At 45.3% G+C, this 27400-nt stretch overlaps 2 protein-coding genes across 2 annotated transcripts in view; one reads left to right on the top strand and one right to left on the bottom strand.

The window, feature by feature from the left end:
* Positions 1-27400, top strand: part of FER1L5 (fer-1 like family member 5) — a 72435-nt gene that overhangs the window by 32934 nt on the left and 12101 nt on the right. Inside the window, exons 16-26 of the mRNA XM_049784594.1 lie at positions 39-121; positions 197-291; positions 2846-2974; positions 4029-4206; positions 18523-18647; positions 20429-20529; positions 21529-21706; positions 21810-21965; positions 22707-22838; positions 24576-24739; positions 24978-25092. Coding sequence (XP_049640551.1) covers positions 39-121; positions 197-291; positions 2846-2974; positions 4029-4206; positions 18523-18647; positions 20429-20529; positions 21529-21706; positions 21810-21965; positions 22707-22838; positions 24576-24739; positions 24978-25092 — 1456 coding nt within the window. The remainder of the gene's footprint in view (positions 1-38; positions 122-196; positions 292-2845; positions 2975-4028; positions 4207-18522; positions 18648-20428; positions 20530-21528; positions 21707-21809; positions 21966-22706; positions 22839-24575; positions 24740-24977; positions 25093-27400) is intronic.
* Positions 7002-8648, bottom strand: LOC126024425 (protein farnesyltransferase/geranylgeranyltransferase type-1 subunit alpha-like). The gene is given in 2 exon segments (XM_049784846.1): positions 7002-8630; positions 8633-8648. Coding segments are annotated over 2 exon segments (1131 nt in total). The 3' UTR covers positions 7002-7515.

The following is a 27400-nucleotide window of genomic DNA, read 5'->3' as shown; positions in this document are numbered from 1 at the left end:
AGATGACAGGCTTAGTGGCACAGCATGCTTCTCCCCAGCTCCCAAAACAAGTCAGAGAATGAAATCGGGTCTGTGAGACTGCTTCTCAATCAGATTTCCTCCACAGGAGCAGAGCTAGAAGGTAAGTAAACTCCCAACCCATGCCTCCCTCCCATGTTACTTTCTAGGCCCCTAACACTGAGCTCTCTCCTTTCAGGATTGTACTCTGGCTTCTTACCCTGCTTTGGTCCCAGTTTCCTGATTCTCCATGGAGGTGAAAAGGCCTCTTTCAGGATTGAGGAAGAAGGCCCTGTAAGCTGTTCATCAACTTGAGGGAACAGGGGATAGGGTAAAATCCATCATGCCAAAGCACTAGGGCTGGGACCTGATCAAGGATGAGTCAGTCCTGGTTCCTCTTCACACCCTCTTGTGGAGGGCCTGGAACTGATCCTGCAGGCCAGCAGGCCACCTGTACTTCTCCCACACCATTCCCCCCACACCCCTAAAATATGATTCCCAGGTGATCCTTAACTAACTGTGAGAAGCTGAGCTACTATTGGAAGCAAGAAAATAATGCACCCTGACTAGATACAACTCTCTCATCAGTTGTCTTCTGGGTGAACAGTTTATAGTACAAATAAAGTAACATAGGGGCCGGAGAGATAGCATGAAGGTAGGGCGTTTGCCTTGCATGCATAAGGATGGTGGTTCAAATCCCAAGCCTGCCAGGAGTGATTTCTGAGTGTAGAGCCAGGAGTAATCCTTGAGCGCAGCCGAGTGTGTCCCAAAAACCAAAACAAAACAAACAAACAAAAAAAAAAACAATAAAGCAACATAGTCATTGATGAAAAAAGTTACCAGAAATGGCCATGAGGCCAGAATGTATGAAAATAGCCATGAGAGCTAGATAGGGCACTTGCTTCGCAAGCAGTTTACCCAGGTTTATTCCTAGGCATCCTATATGGTCCCCTGAGCACCACTAGAATTGATCCCTGAGTGGAGTTAGACATAATCCCTGAGCAGTACCAGGTGTGACACAGAAAGAAAAAGTAAGTAAGAAAGAGAGGGGCCGGAGCAGTGGCATAGAGCAGTAAGGCATTTGCCTTGTGGCTGCTAACCTAGGACAGATCATGGTTTGATCCCCTGATGTCCCATATGATCCCCCAAGCCAGGAGCAATTTCTGAGCGCATAGCGAGGAGTAATCCCTGAGTGTTATCGGGTGTGACCCCCCCCAAAAAAAAGAGAGAGAAAAACAGAAGGAAAGGAAGAAAGAAGGAAGAAGGAAGGGAGGGAGGAAGGGAAGGAGGGAAGAAGAAAGAAAGGGAGGGAGGGAGGGAGGAAGGGAGGGAGGAAGGAAGGGAGGGAGGGAGGGAGAGAGGAAGGAGAAAAGAGAGAAAAGAAGAAAAAAAGGAGGGAGGGAGAAAGGGAGGGAATGAGGGAGAAAGGGTTACAAATCTATGGGGTGTGTGTGCTGTGGTACAAAAGGGAATGGATAAGAGTTCTCTGGGGGCCCAGAGAGATAGTATAATAGGTTAGATGCCTGGCTACTTCTGAAATAACCCTGGTTTGATCCCCAGCACTGCCAGGGGTTACTACTAAACACAAAGCGAGGAATAGCTTCTGAGCATCTTTGAATGAAAGGATCCAGTGTTCTGGATGTTCACTGAAGTGGGAGGCATTAAGATGAGACTTAACTGGGCCGGGCGGTGGCGCTAAAGGTAAGGTGCCTGCCTTGCCTGCGCTAGCCTTGGACGGACCGCGGTTCGATCCCCCGGTGTCCCATATGGTCCCCCTAGCCAGGAGTAACCCCTGAGCGTTACCGGGTGTGGCCCAAAAACCAAAAAAAAAAAAAAAAAAAAAGATGAGACTTAACTAAGATTTTCCAACAGGTGGAAATGATGTGTGAGACAACAGAAATGGCACAGGTTAAAATATAAAGGTAGATGGAAAGATAGCTATGCAGAGAGAGCCCACATGATTCCCAGTAACTGAACATTGTCAGGAGTGACCCCTAAACAGTGAGCCAGAGTTGACCCCAAGCACTGAAGGGTATGGACACCAAATCATATATATATATGGAGTTGGAGAGGTAGCACAGTGGTAGGGCATTTGCCTTGCATGTGGCTGACCCAGGATGGACACGGGTTTGAATCCCTGGCATCCCATATGGTCCCCTGAGCCAGGAGCAATTTCTAAGTGCAGAGCCAAGAGCCATGTTGGGTATGTCAAAAAAAAAAAAAAACCTACAAATATATATATTTATTTAAAAGTTATAGTATATGTGTTTATATATCTGCACTGATCCTAATATCAATGACATGATTTGAATTGACAAAAGAAGAGATACACTGGGAAATATTCTGAGCAAGGAAGATCTGCAGGGCCCAGTGCTATTTGGATTCTGTCAGTTTTCCTCTCTCGTCTTTGCTGCCCTGTACTATCCTAAGCTTCCCTTCCTATTGCCACTTGGCTCCTGGCTGGTATATGACTATAGAAGGCTCAGAAAGGCAGGAGGAGAGCATTCTAATAATTCTTTATATTATGGTATTGCCCTGTTCAGACAGTCATTGTGGCCAAGGAAGGAAGCAGGTCATGATCAGATTGTTCAGACTTAGTGTGATAGTTGTCACAGACTACTCAAAGAATAAGCATTTATAATAGGGTCCTTCCAGTTGGTCAGCAGATAAGATAGAGTGCTTGAAGAAAGGTAGGGCCCAAAGATGTAAGATGTTCCCTGTGTAGCCACTCGAGAATATTTGGAACTCATCCTTGCAAGCTGACCAGGCCAACCTCTGAGTAAGCTGTCATGGAGATTTTCCTGCTCTCTTCATTACTTGCTTGCTCTTGTTCTCTCTGTTCCTCTAGGCTATACCCAGCTCTGTAAAGGATGGGTTGGCTTATCGAGGTCGAATCTTCTTAGAGATAATAACACGAGAGATGGCTCAACAAAACCCTCTCATGAATGATATCTCCTACAGTGTGACCTGCATTGAGGTAACCACAGGAAATGGGTGGGCCCAGGAGACACAAGGTTTTGGGTGAAGAGCCTTGTCATTCAGTTAAGGATAAAGGAGACATAAGGTTTTGGGTGAAGAGCCTTGTCATTCAGTTAAGGATAAATGAAGTAGTGGGGAGTTTGGGATTTTTCCTAAAAGCTGGGGAGAGCTATTGTGGCAGGAAAGATCAGTAGTTTATAGGCCAGAATAGATAATCCTGAAGAGGCCAGAGAGAAGTGAATGGGCCACCTATCAAGAAAATAGGGCAGGGCCCAGAGAGATAGCACAGTGACCTTTGCCTTGCAAGCAGTTGATCCAGGACCAAAGGTGGTTGGTTCGAATCCCGGTGTCCCATATGGTCCCGCGTGCCTGCCAAGAGCTATTTTTGCCAGGAGTAACCCCTGAGCAATGCCGGGTGTGGCCCAAAAACAAAAAAAAAAAAAAAAAGAAAGAAAAAGAAAATAGGGCTATAGCCACAGGGATGAGAGCTTATTCCATAAACCTTTGGAAATGATCAGAGCAATTGACATAGGCCCAATTTGGATAGGCCCTAAGGGACTGCTCATTTTCTGCTTCAGGTGACAGGATGGGGGGCATGCACAGGTAAGTGAATCATCTGAATACAGGCTTGTGAGAGAATGGGGGAGGGATTTGGCAGAGATAAAGGTCAAGGGAGCTAAAGTCACTGAAAGGCAGGGGGCAAAGGCAGAGACATGTGTCCATGCTCAACTCATCCAAGGAGAGTGTTCCAGCAAAAGGGGAGTTGAGAGGCAGCCCAGGTCAGAAGAGAGCCTTGCTGGAGAAAAACGCCTCTGGCCAGACTGAGAAAAGGGAGAAAGCAGACTGACCCGGTGAAGAGGGTCCAAGTTAGAGGTCCTATCCTTGGTCAGGCAGGGGAGATGGAACAAGGCAGGATCTGAGAGGAAGGGATAGTCTGGCTCATCTTGAAAAACAAATACAGCTTTGGGATGAAGCAGGGAACCCGCCAGCCTGTGGCCTTGTTCATCCCTTGGATTATGTATTGGAAATGTGGTATGGGCTTATTGTTTCAGAAACAAGAGAACCGCCAAAAGTATGGACTATGTGTCATCTTCCTCTCCTGTACCATGATGCCTGACTTTAAGGACCTGATCCAATTCGAGGTCACCATCGGTCACTATGGAAACAAGATGGACTTGAGCTACAAGCCTCTAGTCTCAACCACACAGTACAGTCCAGTGATCTATGACGGTAACAATCAGACCCACCAAAAGGTCCAGAGAAGCTACTGACTTCGGGGTTCAGTGCTTAGTTCTTTCTGGAGGGTGGAAAGTTGGGGCTATATATATCAGCAGTACTCAGGACTAGCTCCTAGCTCTGCACTCAGGGATGGTTCCTGGAAATGCTCAGGGGACTATATAGGGTGCCAGGGATTGAATCCATGTTGCAAGACAAGTTTCTTAGCCACTATACTATCTCTCCAACCCCTTTTGGCCCTTTTAAAAGAACAAAGCTCATGAAACATTCTTTGTGAATTTATATTTTACACATGAGGAAAATGACCCTCAGTTTGTTGAAGTTCCCTCTAAACATTTAATGACGATAAGACATTATGACAAGAGTTGAAAGCAGGTCTTAACTTCAAGTCTTCCTTTATATCACATTCTACATAATCCACTCCCTCAATCCTGTATTTCCCACTACCCATAACCACTCTCCATCCAAGCATGAGCTCCAGCCCTCTGAGCCATCTCCCTAGTTCCATCCAGCCATTTTTCAAAAAGTAGTTTTATTTAAAAAATATATAACATGTAATTTATCTTTTCTTTTTTTTTTTTTTTTTGGTTTTTGGGCCACACCCTGTGACGCTCAGGGATTACTCCTGGCTATGAGCTCAGAAGTTGCTCCTGGCTTCTTGGGGGACCATATGGGACGCCGGGGGATCGAACCGAGGTCCGTCCTAGGCTAGCGCAGGCAAGGCAAGCACCTTACCTCCAGCGCCACCGCCCGGCCCCGTAATTTATCTTTTCAATATAAACAATTCACTGGGCTTTACATATTCACAGAATTATGCAGTCATGGTCTATTTTATCACCTCAAAAGAAATTCAGCAACCACTTACAGTAATTTTTTCACCCCTACCCTCTGTACCCAGCTTTAGGTGTTCACTAACTTATTCAGTTTCCATCATTTTCCTTTCTCTTTTTGTTTTGGGGCCACACTCAGCAATGCTCTTGGCACTGTTGGGGATTGAACTCAAGTCTGCTGTATGCAAGGCAAACATCCTCCATAGTTTTCCTATTCATTCATAGAATTCTTTTTCTGTCTTGTGTTGATTTTTTGTTTGTTTTGTTTTGTTCTGTTTTAGCCACACCTAGCTGTTCTCAGGGCTTACTCCTGACTATGAGTTCAGGAATCACTCCTAAAAGGCCTGGGGGACTATATGGGGTGCTAGGAATTGAACCTGTGCCTGTCACATGTAAGGCATATAAAGCAAGAACCCGTACCTGCTATACTGTTGCTCCAGCCCCCAATATGTACTTCTTAAGGACAGAGTGACTTCTTTTACTGTTTGCTTAGATTTTTTTTTTTGTTTGTTTGTTTTTGGGCTACACCCAGTGATGCTCAGGGTTTACTTCTGGCTGTCTGCTCAGAAATAGCTCCTGGCAGGCACGGGGGACCATATGGGACACCGGGATTCGAACCAACCACCTTTGGTCCTGGATCGGCTGCTTGCAAGGCAAACGCCACTGTGCTATCTCTCCGGGCCCGATTTTTGTTTTGTTTTGTTTTATTTTTGGGACAGTGGTACTCAAGGGTCTGCACTCAGAAATCACTTCTGGCAGGCTTGGGATATATGAGATGTCAGGGATCAAACCTGGGTTGGCCATATGCAAGGTAAATACACTACCTGCTGTGCTATTCCTCCAGCCAGATGATGTTTATAGAGACCACTGTAAATTTAAAATTTTCTCTAATAAAATTATGTTTATCAGAGAAAAAATGTATATGGAGAGATAGTATGCAGATTCATGAAGTAAATGCACTTGCCTTGCCTTGAATTGATTCCTAGCATCCACATGGTCCTCTATGCACCACAATGTTCCCTGAGCACAGATCCAGGAATAAACACTGAACAAGGCCAGATGTACTCACCTCCCCCACAAAACAAAGGTGCATGTACTATTTGAAAAATAGTGAGTATCGGAACATAAATAGTACAGTTGGTAGGGTGTTTGCCTTGCATATAGCTGATCTGGGTTCAATACCCACCATCCTATAGGGTACCCTGAGCTCACCAGCAATGATCCTTGAGTGAAGAGCTAGGAGTAATCCCTGAGCACTAACAGGTGTAACCTCAAAATAAACAAACAAAAGGATAATGAATATCATTGAACTCACCACCCACCTTACAAAATTAAAAAAAAAAAGTCATGGGGCTGGAGCAGTGGCACAGTGGTAGGGCAGCGGTAGGATGTTTGCCTTGCAAACGGCTGACCTAGGACAGACCCGCGGTTTGATCCCCAAGTCCATATGGTTCCCCAAGCCAGGAGCGATTTCTGAGCGCAAAGCCAGGAGTAATCCCTGGGTGTCACCGGATGTGACCCAAAAACCAAAACCAAACCAAACCAAAACAAAACAACAATTTTTTTCTCTTCTAAAAAAATAATGTCAGCATGGAGCTAAAGAGAAATACAGGGGTTAGAGTATTGCCTGCTCAGTCCCTAGAACTGAATAATGGTCTTGTGAGTACCACCAGGAGAGATCCCTGAACACAGAGCCAAGAGTAAACCCCCAGCACAACAAGGAACAATCTATCAACAGAATAAAACAAAACAAAAATTTCAGTCTCAAAAGTCTTTCATATTCTCATATTCATTCATTCAAGTAATTTTTGATCCTGAATCTTGAGATAAACACACCCCTTTCTCTTTAATTTTTTCCAACTGTGTATACAACTCTAAATAACCAACTATGTTTACATTTTAAATAATTAAGCACTTTTTATCTGTAGTCTTGTTTTGCAACCTTTGCTCAGCATTACATTTTTTTTTTTCTAGGACACATCTTTAATTTTATTACAAAACCATTCTTTTGGCATTAGTTGGTTACAGTGATAGCAAAATATTATAAGTGTGGCATAGCAGCTCTAATATCACAAATGCATTCCCTGCTTGCTTAACCCAAAATCAAGTCACCCACATCCATACAAGTTACCTTCAATCATGATTGCTGCAAGTCCTGAGGGAGAAGGTGACACTAAAGGATTAGAATAAATGTTGATAAGACTACAAAATTATCTTTCTTTATGGGACTTTTTGATTTTCTCCCTCCCATACCCTCACTCCCCAGAAGTATTCTGCTTTAAAAGAATCAAGTTACATAGAACTAGTCTGAAGAGCAGCAGCACCTAAGGAACATCACACTTAGTTCTTGTTAAAAAGCAATGACTTCTGTAATGCATGTTTTATCCCAGAAGGGAATGACCATCCTAGTTTTAAACTCTTGCATTAGAGTCTTTAAAAAAAAAAGCATTCCATCAAATTCTTCTGGATGGTGTTATTGCTGCGTATTTGTTGAAGGCTTGCTTTCTGTGCTGTGTTTGCTTTGAAGGGATCTTCCAATATATTTCCAATATTCCTTTCTTATAGTGTCCTTTTCTTTCGCTAGAATTTCACATAACTCTAGTGCTTTATTAAGAATGTCCTCCTTGTTGTCACACTGGTTTTCTAGCATGTCTTCATAGATATCCACAAGAAAGGCAATTAAATAGGGGGAACTGTGACTTGGTTGTAAATCAAGTAATTGATTTAATAAATTGGGATATTTGGAAAGACCAAGATCCTGCAAAATGCCTTTCAAATAGTTCCATGCACTTTCATTATGTGGTACTAGTTTGATCATTTCCAGAGTGTACTGCACTTCTCTTTCCAAAATAGCATGATCACTGTAGCCAGTAGTGTTAGAGATTACGAAGTATCTTTGGTTCCAGACTGAATTATTTCTCACATCCTCTTTGAGAAGTTGGTCTACGTATTGCAGCTCATTATTCCAAAGCTTAAATTCCTGAATAACCCACTGTCGATGTTGCCAGGCATGATAATTCTTTGCATCCTGATTTAGAATATCAGCAATAAATTCAAGCTCCTGAGATGGATCTTTTAGCCATTCCACTAATACACGTCTATGATGCCAAACTTGGTAGTTTTTGGGTTGTTCCTCAATTATTGCAGTAATGTAATTCATTTCCTCATGTAGATCCTTTTGAAGTGATTTTAAAAGAACTCTTCGAAAATGCCACACTGTGTAATTGGCTGCATTTAACTCAATAGCATCTCTGGTTAGTTTAAAAGCTCGTTCACTTCTTTCATCACGCTGCAGAACAGCTCGGAAATAATCATAAACATCTTTAAATTTTTCACTATAAATGATCTGGACCACTGGATTGGGGCCATCATTCTGCGGCACAGGATCTATATCAGCCCATTCTGCTCTGTCTCTGTACAGGACGTAGGTGGGCGAGTCCAGGCTCACAAACCCGTCGTCCATAGGCGAGGGCAAGGCGTCCCGGGCCTCGGCCAGCTCCTCTTCGCCCTGCGGCGGGGCCGGCGGGGCTGGCGGCGGCGGCGGCGGCTCCGGCTGACTCGGCTCGCCGCCCTGCGCGGCCTCCCCGCCCCCTCGGTGGCCGCCATCACGCCGCGGTCCGCAGTCAGCATTACATTTTTTGTGTGTGTGTGTGTGTGTGTGGTTTTTGGGTCACACCCAGCAGTGCTCAGGGATTACTCCTGGCTCCATGCTCAGAATTTGCTCCTGGCAGGCACGGGGGACCATATGGGACGCCGGGATTCGAACCGATGACCTTCTGCATGAAAAGCAAACGCCTTACCTCCATGCTATCTCTCCGGCCCCAGCATTACATTTTTTATTTTTATTTTATTTTTTGTTTTTGGGTCCCTCCTGGCTCCACGCTCAGAAATCGCTTCCGGCAGGCACAGGGGACCATATGGGATGCCGGGATTCGAACCATCGTCCTTCTGCATGAAAGGCAAATGCCTTACCTCCATGCTGTCTCTCTGGCCCCAGCATTACATTTTTATATTGACTTAATGTTCATCTGGGTATTTATTCCATTGTCTGATTATGTGTTATATAATAGATATTTAGGTTTTGTCTATTCTCTACTATAATAATTATCTTGTTGTTTTTTTTTTTGTTTTGGGGTCACACCCAGGTGCGCTCAGGGGTTACTCCTGGCTCTGTGCTTAGAAGTCACTCCTGGCAAGCTCAGGGACCGTATGGGAGGCTGGGACTTGAACCGGGGTCCTTCTCATGTTGGCCCCGTGCAAGGCAAATGCCTTACCACTGTGCTATTACTCTGGCCCTTCTACTATAATAATTTTATAATAAACATTGTATATGTCTCCTGGTCATAAGTGAAATACTTCCTCTAAATTATATACCCAGAAGTGGAAGAGAAATTCAAAGTCAGACTAATTAAACCAAATTACTCTCATTACTTAGCATTCTCACCAGAACTTGATGTTGCCCAGTCTTTTTTTCCCCCTAATCTGGTGATTAAAAGATACCTTCTATGGCCTTGATTTGTATTTTCTTGAATATAAATGAAGTTTGCTTCTTTTCATACATTTACAAACATTTCTCTTTGCTCATTTGTAAAAGGTTATTTTGTTCATGATTCTATTCAGCTGTATTTTTATACGTGACATATATAGATATATATGTAATGTATTTAATTATATTTTGGCTTCTATTTTGGAAGGGCCTCCCATTAGCACTTAGGAGGTCCAGAGGCTCCACCAGCAATTTTCAGCTAATTGGGCTGGAGATTCAATGAAAGGCCTGGAACTTTCATTCTTTTTTTTTTTTTTTGGATCACACCCGTCCTTCTGCATGGAAGGCAAACGCCTTACCTCCATGCTATCTCTCTGGTCCCAGAACTTTCATTCAGTGATGCTGGAGCTCTGTAGTACTAGGGATCCCTGAGCACCCCAGCAATGCTGGTGGCTTTAGGGCTGAACCCAGAAATGCTTGGAGAAATCAAACCCAATTTGGATAAATTGTGGGTTTGTGATTTTTTCACTATAAAATTCCTGGCTCCTACGCTTCTATTTTTCTAATTGACTATACATCACTTTTTCTAGTGAACTCTGTCAGGTATATCTTTTTCTCAGTTACCCCCTTTCTTGCCCACTGTTGTTGGTATGATGACTGAGGCCAAACCTGTCTTCAGTCATAGTGCTCAAGGGGTTGCACATTTATCCATGGAGTTTGCTGGGGCTCATTTTGCTGCAGATGGTGGCAATGATCATGGAAGTCAGTGATCTCATACCCCAGCTGTGGTTTTCTCTCTCCCAGGACAAACATTTTAGTTGTCAAAATGGAGCTGGCATGACATGAAGCTCACCACATAGAGTGATGAGTGCAGTTAGAGAAATAACTACACTGAAAACTATCATAACAATGTGAATGAATGAATGAGGGAAGTAGAAAACCAGTCTTGAGTACAGGTGTGGGGGGTGTGGGGGGGTGGGGAGGAGGGAGATCTGGGAAGTTGGTGGTGGGAATCTTGCACTGGTGAAGGGGTGTTCTTTACATGACTGTAGTCATACAACTATAATCATATTTGTAATCACGGTGTTTAAATAATGATAATTATTTTTAAAAAATTTAACATACAGAAAAAATGGAGCTGGGTGCTGATGTTGACACTGGAGATTGAACTGGAAGCCTCATGATTCTAAAGCGGGTTTTTTTTTTTTTTTAGCTATGAGCCATTTCCTGGTCCCCAGATATATCTGAATGTGATTGTTAAGTATCTTCTCCAATATGGAGCTAGAGAAATAGTACCTTATTTTCCTTGCACATGGCTGACCTGGCAAATGTTCTACCGATGCACTATGGCTCTGTCCCCAACATTTGTATTCTTGGCTTTCTTGTTTAGATTTATGATTTAACATGATTTGACTTAATTTCTTTTTTATATTTTTCTTTATTTAAGCATCATGATTACATACACGATTGTAGTTGGGTTTCAGTTATAAAAAGAACACCCTAGGGGCCGGGCGGTGGTGCTAGAGGTAAGGTGCCTGCGCTAGCCTAGGACGGACCGCGGTTCGATCCCCCGGCGTCCCATATGGTCCCCCAAGAAGCCAGGAGCGACTTCTGAGCGCATAGCCAGGAGTAACCCCTGAGCGTCACAGGGTGTGACCCAAAAAACCAAAAAAAAAAAAAAAAAAAAAAAAAAAGAACACCCCTCTTCAGTGCAATACTTCCCACTACCAATACCAATACCCCCTGTGCCCCTCCTTCCCCACCCTCTGCCTATATTCAAGACAGGCATTTTACTTCTTTCACTTATTAACATTGTCATGATAATGTAGTTATCTCTAACGAAACTCACCACTCTATGTGGTGGGCTTCAGATCAAGAACCAGTCCTTCTTGACTTAATTTCTATATGTGACATTGTTAGAGTTCAGTACTCTTGAGATTACACAGAGCTTTGTCTTTAAAGATTTTATTATGTATAAATCACAAGTCAAGCAAGTGTTGCATCCTGAAGCTGACCAGGGTTGTCCCCTTTAGGAGATATACCCTGATCTTGGATATGGGCTTCCTTTTATACTCTAAAACCCCAATCCTACAATTTCCTTATACCCTTATTTCCTTGGGGACTGTCAAGCCACCGATTGCCCTCTGCTTATTTAATACATTGATACTTCGCTCAAGACATGCTTAGGAAGTTTCAGAGTATGTTTGGGAGTAACTGCTAGGCAAGTGTTAGGTCAGTCTACCCTATCCACTTGCATAAAGTCCCATTCTAGAGAGAAAATGAGGGTTAGGAGGTGACTATTAAGTGAATTAGAGGTTAAAGATGGAGGAACTTATGCTAAGTCTTACTTCAGTCTTACTTACCTTTCATTGTAAAGGAGGCCTTACAAGTGAGAAAAGAATGAGTATTTTTTCCACTGTATAGATATCAAATTTGATTCTATATGCTGAAAAGATTGTTAATACCCATTTGAACTACTTTAGCACATTTGTTAAAAACCAACTAAGTATGCATATAAGTCTCTTCTTAGAACCATTGTTGTGTTCTATTGAACTTTTTTTTTTTTTTTTTTTTTTTTTTTTTTTTGGTTTTTGGTTTTTGGGTCACACCCGGCAGCGCTCAGTGATTACTCCTGGATCTATGCTCAGAAATCGCTCCTGGCAGGCTTGAGGGACCATATGGGATGCCAGGATTCAAACCACCATCCTTCTGCATGCAAGGCAAATGCCTTACCTCCGTGCTATCTCTCCAGCCTCTGAACATTTTTTTATATTTATGCCAACATTAACTTTCTTGGATACAATCGCTCAAAGGAAGATTTTTTTTTAGTTTTTCTTGGTGGGGTTGGTGAGTTGGGCCACACCTGGTGTGCTCAAGGGACCTTATGTGATGTCGAGGATCGAACCTGGATCAATAAAATGTAACGCAAGTGCCTTCCCTTCTGTCTCCTGCACCCATAATTGTCCATGGTTCTCTTTTCTGTCTTCTCTCCCTGATCCCTTTGGACTTTATTTTCATTTCATTTTGAAATTACTTTTCTTTTTTTTTTTTTTTTTTGGTTTTTGGGCCACACTCGTTTGACGCTCAGGGGTTACTCCTGGCTATGTGCTCAGAAATCGCCCCTGGCTTGGGGGGACCATATGGGACGCCGGGGGATCGAACCGCGGTCCGTTCCTTGGCTAGCGCTTGTAAGGCAGACACCTTACCTCTAGCGCCACCTTCCCGGCCCCGAAATTACTTTTCTTTTTTTGGCTTTTGGGTCACATCTGTTGGTACTCAGGAGATATCCCTAGCTTGGTGCTCAGGGGTTACTCCTGGTGGTACTTAGGGGATTATGTAGGACCAGGGAACAAGCCTCTTCTGCAGGCAAAACCTATTGAGCTTTATCTCCAGCCTCAGGAACAACTTTCCTTCCTGGGAGTCTGGGGGGAGGGGTGTTATGGAGCCATTTCTGGCAGTGTTTAGGGGACCATACTGTGCAAAACAAACAGCCTACCCAGTAGCTGTGCTATGTCTCTGACCCAGGTTTTCTTTTCTTTTTCTTTCTTTCTTTCTTTCTTTCTTTCTTTCTTTCTTTCTTTCTTTCTTTCTTTCTTTCTTTCTTTCTTTCTTTCTTTCTTTCTTTCTTTCTTTCTTTCTTCTTTCTTTCTTTCTTTTCTTTCTTTCTTTCTTTCTTTCTTTCTTCTTTCTTTCTTTCTTTCTTTCTTTCTTTCTTCTTTCTTTCTTTCTTTCTCTCTCTCTCTCTCTCTCTCTTTCTTTCTTTCTTTCTTTCTTTCTTCTTTCTTCTTTCTTTCTTTCTTTCTTCTCTCTCTCTCTCTCTTTCTCTTTCTTTCTTTCTTTCTTTCTTTCTTTCTTTCTTTCTTTCTTTCCTTCTTTCCTTCCTTCCTTCCTTCCTTCCTTCCTTTCTTTATTTTGTCTTCTTTCCTTCCTTCCTTTCTTTTTCTCTCTTTCTCTCTTTCTTTCTTTCTCTCTTTCTTTCTTTCTTTCTTTCTCTCTCTCTTTCTTTCTTTCTTTCTTTCTTTCATACTTTCTTTCTTTCTCTTTCTTTCCTTCTTTCCTTCTTCCTTCCTTCCTTCCTTCCTTCCTTTCTTTCTTTCTTCTCCTTCCTTCCTTCCTTCCTTTCTTTTCTCTCTTTCTTTCTTTCTTTCTTTCTTTCTTTTCTTTCTTTCTTTCTTTCTTTCTTTCTTTCTTTCTTTCTTTCTTTCTTTCTTTTTCCTTTCTTTCTTTCTTTCTTTCTTTCTTTCTTTCTTTCTTTCTTTCTTTCTTTCTTTCTTTCTTTCTCTCTCCCCCTCTCTCCCTCCCTCCCTCCCTCCCTCCCTCCCTCCCTCCTTCCTTCCTTCCTTCCTTCCTTCCTTCCTTCCTTCCTTCCTTCCTTCCTTCCTTCCTTCCTTCCTTCCTTCCTTCCTTTCTTTTGGTTTCTTTTTGGTTTTTGGGCCACCACACCTGGTGACACTCAAGGGTTATTCATAGCTCTGCACTCAGAAATTGTCCTGGCTTGGGGGCTCATATGGGACACTGGGGGTTTGAACTGCTGTTGGTCCTAGGTCAGCCGTGTGCAAAGCAAACGCCCTACCGCTGTACCACAGCTCCGGCCCCTGGCCCAGGTTTTCTTATTTGTTCTTTTTTGGGGGGCTCTGAATTATTTTCAGGATTTAATCTACCTTGGCATTTCTGTTGCCTTCCTGTCTCTGAATTTTTGTCTTTTGCTTCTGTTTATCTCCTTAGTTCGCCCACTCCCTTGTCCTGGTGAGTGCTGAGTGCATGCTGGGAGTGTGTTTTGGTTGGCACAGATTGCAGTCTGCTCCTACCACGTCTGCTTCCAGGCACTGGCTTCCCACCTACTATCCTCCTCCCTGCCCCAGGGAACTGCTGTGCTGTACTCCTTCAGTTTCTCCACATCAGAGTTGCTTTTGGCACTCAGTCCCTGTGAGTGTTTGGAGTTGCAGATTTTATCTGTCTCCAGGTTTTTCTGCAAATGGAGTTATTTTCCTTCTCCTTGTTGCTGTTGTATGCTGTCCAAGAGAAGAAGAAGAAAATTGCTGTCTTGTATCCCCACACTCAGATCCGAGAACCTCAATCATGGGTCACTGCTTATTTATCATTCTCATGATTCAGTGTCTAAGGATTTACTGGGCTGTGGTTGGTGCTAGTTGCGTCTTCTCTGTCACTGTTTAGGCTCACTGAGCTTTGGAAAATTACCATGTAACTTTCACATCAGATTTCCTGTGATACTGCTGGATGAATATTACTATAAAATTTTAAGGTTGCAAGTGACATCATGGCCCAGGGTCTATAAATCTGAAACAAATTTGGTGGGTTGGCAGTAGATAAGGTTAAATTGTGGAGCTGAGCCTTTTATGTTGGAGGGTACAGGGTGTGGTGGTGGGCTACTGTGGCTTCAGGCAGAAAGGGAAATCTGTCCCTACCATTCAAAGAATGCCACAGAGGTATCAGCCTACATCACACTACCTGGGAAGAGTTGGCAGCCATTTCTTTCTTTTTCTCTTTGTATTTTCTTTTCTCCCTTTTTTTGGTGAAGCAAAGTAGTTTTGTTGAACAAAATTTTAGTAGAAAGATTTGAGAGGATAGAGAGAAAATATGTATTAAAACAGGCTTCTGCAGAGTAGAATAAAAACAGAAAAACAAGCAAGGTAATGTGTTCAAGGGAGAATACAGGCAAACCTGCTCTAGTATTTTATAACCTCCCATATTTCTCCATCTTTTTTTAGCTTGTTCTATACAGTATGCATTAGATCTTTTTGTTATCCCCATTTTATTTTTTTAATTAGACACTGGTTTACAAAGCTATTTATAATATTTCTGACATTTAGCATTCCAACACCAATCTCACCGCTCATGGAACATTCCCTCCACCCTTGTCATCTGTTTCCCAACTTCCCTGAAGCCTGCCTCTTGGTAGGTACAAATAATTTACTTAACATCAATTGGTACAACCAAATGGTAATGAAATTATTGGGGAAAACGTCATTAAAAGAAAAATTGTGAAAATTGTCATATCTTACAATGGGATCTTATGTCAATGAAAGTCTATCTACTATATACTAAACTATATGTTGCTATATGTTGATTGATTTTGCTTGAAATTATATGGCTTCTGTGAAAATTTCTCAGCTAATTTTGTGTACTCCTACTGAGAACTCAGTATTAAGACTATGGGGGAGTCACGCAGCTGTGGAGTTGGGCCGGTGAGCTCATATGGTAACAGTAGTGATTCATGGGGTCTGCCAAAGGGATTCTGTGAACAGCTGTGAGGCCAGTATGTTCATTAGTTTTTATGCTACTACTTGGGCGCCTTTTTCTAGATTTAGATGAGTCTATAACTTTGATCACTTCCTTCTTAGGGCCCCAGTGCAAACATCTTTGAGGCCAGTATGTCCATGAGGTTTTCCTGCTGGTTTTATATCTTTCAAGGCTTAGAATGAGTCTATGGCATCAGACACTTGCACAGATATGGAGGAAGACTCTATCTCTTTTAAGTCTTTTAATCTGAGGGAGTTGAGAAAGCATCTTTTCCCCATATCTGTCTGCAGCCCCATCAGGAGTGTTCCCTGAGCAGAGCAGAGCCAAGTAAACCCTGAACACTACCAGATGTGGCCCAAACCCCACCCCAAGTTTCAATAAAAAGGATACCAGGACCCAGAGTGATAGCACAGCTAGTAGGGTGCTTGCCTTGCACATGGCCAATCTGGGTTCTATCCTCTACATCCCATAGGGTCCCCTTAGGCACTGCCAGGAGTGACCCCTGAACACAGAGCCAGGAGTAAGTCTTAAGTACCACTAGGTGTGGCCCCAAAATCAAAAGAAACAACAAACAAAAAAAAAAAAAGGACACCAGTCATGGGGCTGGAGCAATAGCATAGTATGTAGGGCTTTTTGCCTTGCATGTGGCCAACCCAGATTCGATTACCAGGATCCCATATGGTCTCTGAGTTTGCCAGGAGTAATTTCTGAGCGCAGAACTAGCATAACCCCTTGAGCGTTGCCGGGTGTGGCCCAAAACCCAAAACAAAACAAAACAAAACAAAGCAAAGGAAAAGGACACCAATAAGACTTACTGCATTGAGCAAGGAACCGATGTCCAATCTGACTTTATCCACACAAAATATCTGCTGAGCCATGGTATTTTTTGTTTGTTTGTTTGTTTGTTTTTGGTTTTCGGGTCACATCCAGCAGCTCTCAGGGGTTGGTTACGGGGTTAGACCATACTGGCATATGGTCCCAATCCAACTTATTTCATGTGAGTCTCCTTCGAGACTGTCCAGGATGAAAAAGACATTTTCTGAGGCTGGAGAGATAGCATGGAGGTAGGATGTTTGACTTACATGCAGAACAGTGGTTGGAATCCCGGCATCCCATATGGTCCCCCTGAGCCTTCCAGGAGCAATTTCTGAGCGTAGAGCCAGGAGTAACCCTGAGCGCTGCTGGATGTGACCAAAAAAAAAAAAAAAAAAAAAAAAAAGATAAAGGCATTTTTCTTCACCCCTTTGCCCCAGCAGAGCAGAGAATTGCCAATAGAAATAGACATGCACTCAGAGTAAAAGACTTTTTGCTTATACTCAACATTTAAGTCAATTCAGAAATGCATCTCTGAAACTTGTTTTCTTTAGCTTAAGCCTCCCTTTTAAGGGGTTGGATTTGGAGCCACATCCTGCAGGGGACTGCTACTATCATAGTGCTTTGGGAATTCTCTCAGAACATTGCTCAGAGACTGCTCCTGGCACAGTGCTCAGGGATTTGCTTCTGGAACAGTGCTCGTTGGTTGATCCTGGGTGTGTTTAGGGATCCTAAACTGAGAACTGAACCTGGACCTCTGGCCCACAAAGTCTGTATCCAGTCCTTAGAACCAAGTCTCTGCTGCTCTTCTCCATTCTTTTTTTTTTTTTTTTTTTTTTTTTATTGTGACTGAAGTGCAGTATACAGAATTATTTATGGTACATAGTGACAATGAATGAAGGGCATTCCCATCACCAATGTTGTCCTCCCTCCACTCCAGTTCCCAGCATGTCTCCCATATCTCCCTCCTTTATCCCCCCCCCCCCAATACTAGTGTAACTGGTCTCCACTTTACAGCTTGTTGTAGATTGGTTATCTATTCTGTTGTCATTGACTTTGGGTTTGGTGTTCCAGTCTGGTCATTTTTTATTTTCACTACATATTCATATGACTAGTCCTGGTATCATGAAGACACAGATTACGATTTTGTCAGCATAGCCCTCCCCACCCCTACATGTCAGGATCTCTTTTTTTGTGGATTTTTTGGGTTTTTTTTTGTTTGTTTTGTTTTGATTTTTTGTTTTTGGGTCACACCCAGCAGACCTCAGGGGTTCCTTCTGGCTCTACACTTAAAAATCGCTCCTGGCAGGCTTGGGGGACCATATGGGATGCCAGGATTCAAACCAACATCCCTCTGCAATGAAGGCAGATGCCCTACATCCATGCTATCTCACTGGCCCCTGGGTGTTGTTGTTTTTTTTTTTTTGGTTGTTTGTTTGGTTTTGTTGTTGTTGCTGTTGTTTAGTTTTGGGGCCACACCCAGCTATGCTCAGGGGTTACTCCTCTGATTGGTCCCTGGCAGACTGGGGAAATCATATGGGATGCCGGGAATTGAACCTGGGTTTATCCTGTGTCAGCCTCATGCAAGGCAAATGCCCTGCCACTGCACTATCTCTCCAGTCCCATGACAGGGTAATATGCTTGCTTATCTCACCAACTCCTGAGCTGCTCCTCTTCATCACAGACCACCCAAAAAGAAGCCTTCCCTCAGACCTGCCTTCAGCTTACCAGGGTCCTTCCCATATTTGGGACACAGAGAGTCTCCCCTCACAGAAGGTGAGCCAGTGCTATCATTGCACCCCCATCAGCACTGGCTCCATCCCACCAAGCTCCCCAAAATATTGCCTCCCAGGTAGCAGACAAGCCCTGGAGAGGGTACCATGAGCCCCTCAGAGCCCTCCCCATGTATTTGTTCATCAGGATCCAGCTATCACTATGTGCCCTGGTACAACACCAAGCCAGTGGTGGCAGTGACCTCTTTCTGGGAGGATGACAGCTTCCGGATGAGCACTCTCAACGTCCTCTACTTCTTGCGGGACCGCCTGGTGAGCAGGGTGTTGTAGGGAAGCTGGAATGCAGGCCCCTGGTGAAAAGGGTTAGGTGCAAAGAAATCAGGGTTCAGACCCTAACCTCAGGGAGCCACTGAGTTGGTTGTGCCTGCACCACAGGAGTACAGCCACAGAAAAGAGTGGAGCAGTAAGAGCTCACCCAGGAGAAATCACAGCAGAGGCAGGTAGGTTGCAGGGTAGAGCTGCAGGGAAGAGAAAGACTGAGAGAAGAGGAGAATCAGCAAAGTTGGAAGGCAGAGAGTAGAATCCAAGTGAACAGGGAGCAGAGAAATGTGCAAATTGTGTGGTATGAAGTTGGAGTGTGGGTTTTTTGTTTTGTTTTGTCTTTTTGTTTGTTTGCTTGATTTTTTTTTGTTTGTTTGTTTGGGGGCCACACGTGGTAGTGCTCAGTCATAACTCTTGACTCTGAGCTCAGAAATCACTCCTAGTAGTGTGCTCAAGGAACCATATGGGATGCCAAGGATTGAACCAGGTTGGGCATATGCAAGGCAATATCCTCATCACTGTACTATTACGCTGACCCTGAAGTTGGAGTGTGGCAATAGAAGATAACAAGGACATGGGAAGGGGAGAGATCACGTGTGGTATATGTATTCATGGTGCTGCTGACCAACTTTAGGCCACAGGAAACTTTCTCAAGCCTACAGAAGGGATTGGGGCAAGAATCTGTCCCTTCATAGCTCTACCCCATCCTGGTTCCTGTCAGCTACCAATATTTTCTGGGAACCCAGGAGCTGTCATTAGATCCCCACACCCTTCCTGCAACCACACATGTCAGAGTCCAGTGCTGCTGCAGGGTCAATCATCCAAGAGACTGGGTAACAGATTGGTTAAAAAATTTTATTGGGGCCGGGCGGTGGCGCTCGAGGTAAGGTGCCTGCCTTACCTGCGCTAGCCTAGGAGACGGACCGCGGTTCGATCCCCCGGCGTCCCATATGGTCCCCCAAGCCAGGAGCGACTTCTGAGCGCATAGCCAGGAGTAACCCCTGAGCGTCACCGGGTGTGGCCCAAAAACCAAAAAAAAAAAAAAAAAAAAAATTTTATTGGCGGGGCCGGCGAGGTGGCGCTAGAGGTAAGGTGTCTCTGCCTTGCAAGCGTTAGCCAAGGAAGGACCACGGTTCGATCCCCCGGCGTCCCATATGGGCCCCCTAAGCCAGGGGCAATTTCTGAGTGCTTAGCCAGGAGTAACCCCTGAGCATGAAATAGGTGTGGCCCGAAAAATAAAACAAAAAAAAATTTATTGGCAACAGCTGTCATATTGGAAAATGGCAAACTTGTGTCCTCAAAGAAATCATCTGCCACAAGAAGATGGTTTTAGAGAGAAAGAGAACTGGGAAACATGTTTTTGGAAGGATGGGTATGTAGCTGGTAATCATGAATGATCAATAAATTCCCTGTGGGAATACATTCCCTGGTGTTCATGAAGCACACACCAGTTAACCTGCAAACTTCAGCAAGAGTTTCTGGGTAAGGTTCTATCTGTCCTTATCTTAGTGTTTTTTGGGGACAAAAGAACAGTTCAGGCTTTAAAATTTGATGTTTTTCATTTCTTTGGGCCAGTTTTCTGATTTCATCCCCACCACTCAGCACTAGAAACTAGTAGTTGGGAGAAACTAGGATGGGCATCTGGAACTGACTTTGCATTGGTCCTTGCTTGGTCTCAAAGTCTGGAATGAAAACATCTTGGGACTTAAATTGGCCCTGTAATCCATCTACCTGAATCCTGAACACATTGCTGTTTCCCTCCTGCTGAACAGAAAACCAATCTGAACATCCTGAAATCCATAAGGAACCCTAAAGACCCAGAACTGCTCTCCCAGTGGAAGAAATTGCTGGCTGAGTTAGAGGAGGACTGCAAGTAGGGGAAAGGCACTTGGGAATGGGGATGAACTGGGGAGAACATAGCTATACATATTTGGTTTTGGTTTTTGCACCACACCCGGCAACATTCAGGGGTTACTTTTGGCTTTGCACTCAGGAATCACTCCTGGCAGATCTGGGGATCATATGGGATGCTGGGGATTGAACCCAGGTCAACTGTGTACAAGGTAAATGCTCTACCTACTGTGCTATTGCTCTGGCCCCAGGATGTAGCCCTAAGGAACCTCCCCTGTACACTCTCACCTAGCCATACTTTCAAGAAAGGGGAGATCATGGGCTGGACAGAGATTACAGGGTGAGGCCTTGCCTTGCATGTACTCAACGTAGTTCAATCCCTGGCAACACATATGGTTTGCTGAGCATAGGGCCAGGAGTGAGCCCTGAGTACAAGCCCCCCCCCACTTCTATTTGACTAGCCCCCATCCATGCGCCCCAGCCCCACCCTGTGCTCCTTCCCTCTGTTCCTCTGACTGTTCTGGAAGACTGGTACAGAAGGCCTTTCCATCAGAACCCCACTTAGGGGCCGGAGAGATAGCACAGCGATATTAGCCTTGCAAGCAGAAGATCCAGCACCTAAGGTGGTTGGTTCGAATCCCGGCGTCCCATGTGGTCCCCCGTGCCTGCCAGGAGCTATTTCTGAGCAGATAGCCAGGAGTAAACCCTGAGCACCACTGGGTGTGGCCCAAAAACCAAAAAAAAAAAAAAAAAAAGAACCCCACTTAGATCCCTACCAGCTCCACTTTGGTGGCCCATGCTCTTCCTATCCCATTACCCTTAAGATGGGGGAGAGGGGGCATTAAGAACAGGCCTGGCTCCCTGCAGGGGCAGAAAGATGTGAGGAGCAGGAGGGGAACCCACAAAGCAGACCCCCTACGAACAACCAGAAAGGAGAGAAGATTTAGGACCTGGTTTGCTTGAGGGAAGGGATAAGAGGAGCTGAGGCAAGGCCCAAGCCCCTTCCTATCCCTGAACACAGGCACCCACTGCCCCGTGAGAGCTATTACTCCAAAGTCAGTGAGCTAGACAAGAAGAGAGGGCAGCTCCGTAGCCTCCTCCTGCATGAGCTGGCACAGAAGACCAAGATGGCCCAGCCTAGGGACATGGTGGCCACAGTGGAGGGCTGGCTCTTCCGTCTCAACAGCGTGCTCCCAGAGGTGCGTCTGGCCAGTGATAGGGCAGGCAGAACCCGGGGGGAGGGGTGGACCTGACATGCTTTCTGTAGCCTTCCAGAGCCCCGACCTGACACACTCCTTATAGCCCCAGAAAAGCATCCCCGACGTGATGATCTGGCTGGTGGCCAAGGAGCAGCGCGTAGCCTTTGCACAAGTGCCTGCCCACCAAATCCTCTTCGCCCCAGCAGGGACCCGGCGCTCTGGCAGGTTTTGTGGGAAGACACAGAACATTTTTCTTCAGGTGTGCAAACGGGGGTCCTCCAGGGAGAACCATAACACCCTTAAGAAGCAGTCCCGGACCCAGAGAGATAGCACAGCGGCGTTTGCCTTGCAAGCAGCCAATCCTGGACCAAAGGTGGTTGGTTCGAATCCCAGTATCCCATATGGTCCCCCGTGCCTGCCAGGAGCTATTTCTGAGCAGACAGCCAGGAGTAACCCCTGAGCATCGCCGGGTGTGGCCCAAAAACAAACAAACAAACAAACAAACAAACAAAAAAAAAGCAGAAGCAGTCCCTACCTCCACACTGCAGGCTCTGCCCATCACCTTATCTATGAGCTGAGGTTTCACAGTGGCCAGAGGACGGATATCCCCATCGCCAAACCTGCCTGCCCTTTGCTATTTGCCCCACAGTGGATCCTCCATAACAGGGCTGAATCCTGCTTTTAGGTGAACCATCATGAACATCACCTGTGTAATCACAGGCTTTCCTTGTCCCTGTCCCAGGGATCAGCTTGCACCTCTGTAAAATAGACCTATTGGAGCACAATGGTGGGGAATAAGGGAGCAGATGCACTCTCAATCCTTAGCCCAGGGTACTGCCCTCATCTCACCAGCACCCTTCAGGTGTGCCTGGAGGGTAGGCTTGTTGCAGTCACCTCTCATCCCAGCACCAGGCTGGGGAGTGATGCCCTGATCCAGGGCCCCCACCTTCCCCAGAGTCCTGCAGGCTGAGGGAGGGGGGTTAACCTGTCTCTGCCTCAGTACCCTGAGGGTATAGGACAGAGGGATACGATGCCAGGCTACCTCCGAGTCTGCATGTGGCTGGGCAACGTGAAGGACAGCCAAAACCTGCAGCTGCTACACAAAGGCGAAGTGGTCGTGTACGCGGAGACGGTAAGCAGGGCCGGGGCAGGGAGCGAGGCTTGAACCCTGAGAAAGCAGGCGGGTGAAGCCAGGAGAGGGGTTGGGCATGATGAGGGTGGAGCTGGAGTTGGGCCGGAGCCTTTGGTGGGGTGAAAACTGAGAGGAGGGGAGGAGAGTGGGCAGGGTGAAGACGAGGCAGGGAGGGAGAGTGGGTTGAAAGCGGGTGGAGCCGGGGACCCTGCTGCTGACAGGTCATCTTCTGTGTGAGAGGCAGCGGAGCAGGTTTCTGGAGTGGTCACTGTCTTCCCAGATGGAAGTTTTGGGAAGTCAACCCTGGTAGTATAGGCAAATGAGCCAGGCTCAGACTGATGGTGGCCAGGGCCCCATCGGGTCTTAAAAAAGGGTGGTTTCTTGGAAGGGGATGCAGGATGGTCAAAGCAGCTGGAATGAGGCATCTTCTCACAGAATCAAACAAAATGACTTTCTCCCCCTGGGAAGGCCATAGTTCAAGAAAAGACATCACAGGAAGGGAAATCATTTTCTTTCAATCTTTTGAATTTATTGAATGAAAATTATTTTCATTGCTTCTAAAGTGCTCATTGGACCAGAGGGATGGCTCAAAGGGCTACATACAGCATATGTTTTGCATATGAGAGGCCTGGGTTCATCACTTGCATGCTTCATTCCTTGCTCTGCCAGGGCTAACCTCAAGCACAGGACCTGAGCACCTTTGGATGTGGCCCCCAAACCATAAATAAAGTGCGTGTTGCAGATGTGTAACTCACTGTGGGGTGTTTCCAGCCCATACATAGGTCATGGAGGTGCTGAAATGAGGTGGGGGTTTCTGGATGTGCAAGGAGCGGGCAAGGTCAAGTAATGGAGTGGGATGGGGTTCCGAGGGCCAACCGAGCTGCTGATTCCATCACTGATACTGTGGTGGGAGAAAGTGCTCTAGCATCCTACTCGGTCTTCTACCCTGTTCTTCTCCTTGTGTGAAAGCTCCTTTCAGAGCCTCAGTCTTCTCACTTGTGGGATAAGAGTATGAGAGCCTTAGGGGACTGGGTCTGTAGAGTCCTCTACCTGGGCCCAATTCTGGTAAGCATCCCTTTAAGCATCCCTTGCAGTTGTCCTCAAACTATGGCCCGCGGGCCACATATTGTATTTGTATCTGTTTTGTTTCTTCATTGCAAAATAAGATATATGCAGTGTGCATAAGAATTCGTTCATAAGTTTTGTTTTTACTATAGTCAGACCCTCCAATGATCTGAGGGACAGTGAACTTGTCCCCTATTTAAAAAGTTTGAGGACCCCTGCTATGGAGACTGCTGTGCAGGGACAGTGCTATGACAGAATGGGGTGGGCAAGCAGAATGGGACTAAAACTTGAGAGAGTGCAGGCAGGCATTTCCTTGGCAAATATCATGCTTACTTTCAATTCCTAGGCAGGGTCACTGGGCTCTTTATTTTATTTTATTTTATTATTTTGGTTTTTGGATCATACCGGCAGTGCTCAGGAGTTACTTCTGGCTCTGCACTCAGAAGTCGCTCCTGGCAGGCTCGGGGGACCATTTGGGATGCTGGGATTCGAAACAGGGTCCATCCTACATTGGCCACATGCAAGGCAAACACCCTACTGCTGTACTATCGCTCTGGCCCTGGCCTCTTTATTGCTAAACACTTCTAGGGGATGTGGGCAGCACGGAGTAGGGTCAGGATGGGCTCTCCATGGGCTACTGGAGAATAGCCAGCACCGACTCCCCTTCCCTAGTACGAGAACGAGGCCAAGTTCAAAGAAAAGTGGGGGCAAGTAGGACTGTACCAGTGTCCCAACTTCTCAGATGTCCTGGGCACAATGCCTCTGCCCAAAGGGAATTTCAAGACACCTCAGGGATGGCGCTGGCAGGGGCAGTGGAGAGTGGAACCTCAGAGGAGGTAAGGCTGGGGTATAGTGTCTTGGCCTACATACTCCCATGTGCATGGAACTAGCACTTCTTTCCTGGGAGGAGGCCATGCAGCCACTGACTCTGATCCCATGGGTGGGGATTTTGGGAGATGAAAGCCCTGTCATCACTCTCAATACCTGAGCAGGTGGGCAGCCAGCAAAGGAAGACCCCTGGGGCTCCTCATCTCAGGGGCATATGCTGGGAACTTGGGGTTTTGCTGCTCCCAGACTTCTCCTCGACATAGACATCAACAAGAGCCAGGTGGTGGAGGAAGTGTATGAAAACCAGCATCGAGATATCACAGGGGCCTGGGTACCTGCAACTGTCTCCAACACAGATGTGGTATGTGGGGGCCAAAGCCAGTGCAGGGGGTGTGTGGTAATGTAGTTTCAGGGACTGGGCATGTTCATACCCATTACCAGGGGAGGAACTTGGAAGAAAGGTTGTGCTAAATGCACCAAGTATGGACGAGGGGCCCAGCCCCCACCATATGGCCTGAGTCTCTGGGATGGTGGATAGAGATTCTGTAAAACAGACTTGCAAAGAGAAACAGATAAGACTAATAACAGGGGCCAGAGTGATAGCATAGTAGTAGGGCATTTGCCTTGCACGCAGCTGACCCAGTATGGACGGTGGTTCCATTCCCGGCATCCCATATGGTCCCCTGAACATGCCTGGAGTGATTGCTGAGCACAGAGCAAGAAGTAATCCCTGAGCACTGCTGTTTGTGACCCAAACCCCCCTCCCAAATTAATAACAAATTCCTTCCTAGACCTCACCCCAGTGGTTCATGCTCCAGGGGGGTGGGGAAGGAGTCCTGTCTAAGCCAGCACTGACCCATAGAACTTTCTGTGAGGATAGAAATGTTCAACATTTTTTGGTTGTTGTTTTATTGTTTTTATTTTTAGGTTTTGAATCATACCCAGAAGTGTTCAGGGGTTTACTCCTGGTGGGGCTCAAGGGTGCAGAAAATCAAATCCAAGTCAGCCATGTGCAAAACAAGCACCTTCCCCACTATGCTATTGCTCTGGTCCTGAGAATGGAAACTTTTGTTGTTGTTGTTGTTTTGTTTTTGGGCCACACCCAGCAGCACTCATGGGTTACTCCTGGCTCTATGCTCAGAAATTGCTCCTGGCAGGTTCAGGGGACCATATGGGATGCCGGGATTTGAACCACCAACCTTCTGCATGAAAGGTAAATGCCTTACCTCCATGCTATCTCTCCGGCCCCAAGAAGGAAACTTTTGAAATCTACATTGTTTGTGATGTAAAATCTGGTCCCGAATTATAGAATTTAGTTTCATTCTTTTTTTTTTTTAATTTTTATTTTTTTATTTAAACACCTTGATTACATACATGATTGTTTTTGGGTTTCAGTCATGTAAAGAACACCACCCATCACCAGTGCAACATTCCCATCACCAATGTCCAAGTCTCCCTCCTACCCACCCAACCCCCGCCTGTACTCTAAACAGGCTCTCCATTTCCCTCATACATTCTCATTATAAGGAAAATTTAAAATGTAGTTATTTCTCTAACTAAACTCATCACTCTTTGTGGTGAGCTTCCTATGGTGAGCTGGAACATCCAGCTCTTTTCACTTTTGTGTCTGGAAATTATTATTGCAAGAATGTATTTCATTTCTCTTAAAACCCATAGATGAGTGAGACCATTCTGCGTTTTTCTCTCTCTCTCTGACTTATTTCACTCAGCATAATAGATTCCGTATACATCCATGTATAGGAAAATTTCATGACTTCATCTCTCCTGACAGCTGCATAATATTCCATTGTGTATATGTACCACAGTTTCTTTAGCCATTCATCTGTTGAAGGGCATCTTGGTTGTTTCCAGAGGAATTTAGTTTCATTCTAATGAATAGAATGTCAGTACTTGCTGGGGCTATGCTGCATAATACAGATTTGAGCATAACTCTTGTACTGGCCTCACTTTCCAGGCAAGAGCAAGTGCTGGCTTGGGGCCCAATAGCAGTGTGATGAGAGCTAGTCCCATGACTTATTTTCAGTCATGACAGTGCTTACCTCTTCTTTATAGTGAGTGATACTGAATCTGTATAGCCATGAGTTTTGATTTCCTTCTAAGAATACATTGATTGTTGGTGGGGCTGGTGCGGTGGCGCTAGAGGTAAGGTGTCTGCCTTGCCAGCGCTAGCCTAGGACAGACCGAGGTTCAATCCCCCGGCGTCCCATATGGTCCCCCAAGCCAGGAGCAACTTCTGAGCGCATAGCCAGGAGTAACCCCTGAGGGTTACCGGGTATGGCCCAAAAACCAAAACCAAAAACAAAAAAACAAAACAAAACATTGATTGTTGGGTTGGGGAGATAGAGTAGTAAGTCATGCAGCTGACTTGGGTTTGATCCCTGGCACTCCATATGATCTCCTGAGTCCTGCCAGGAGTCATCTCTGAACACAGCCAAAACGAGCCAAACAAGAAACCAAAACAATAATAACAATAACAACATTGACAAGCCAGAGAAATAATACATGGGTTAAGGTCCTTTCCCTACATGCATCTGTGGTCCAGAACCACATATGGTTCTCCAGTACCATAAGGAATAATAAGTATAGCACTAGGAGTAAGCCCTGAGCACCACAGTTGTACCCTCTCCCCTCCCCAAAAACTACAAGTA

Source organism: Suncus etruscus, chromosome 12, assembly GCF_024139225.1.
Source record: "Suncus etruscus isolate mSunEtr1 chromosome 12, mSunEtr1.pri.cur, whole genome shotgun sequence".
NCBI lineage: Eukaryota > Metazoa > Chordata > Mammalia > Eulipotyphla > Soricidae > Suncus > Suncus etruscus.
This window is presented reverse-complemented; position numbering and strand designations above follow the sequence as displayed.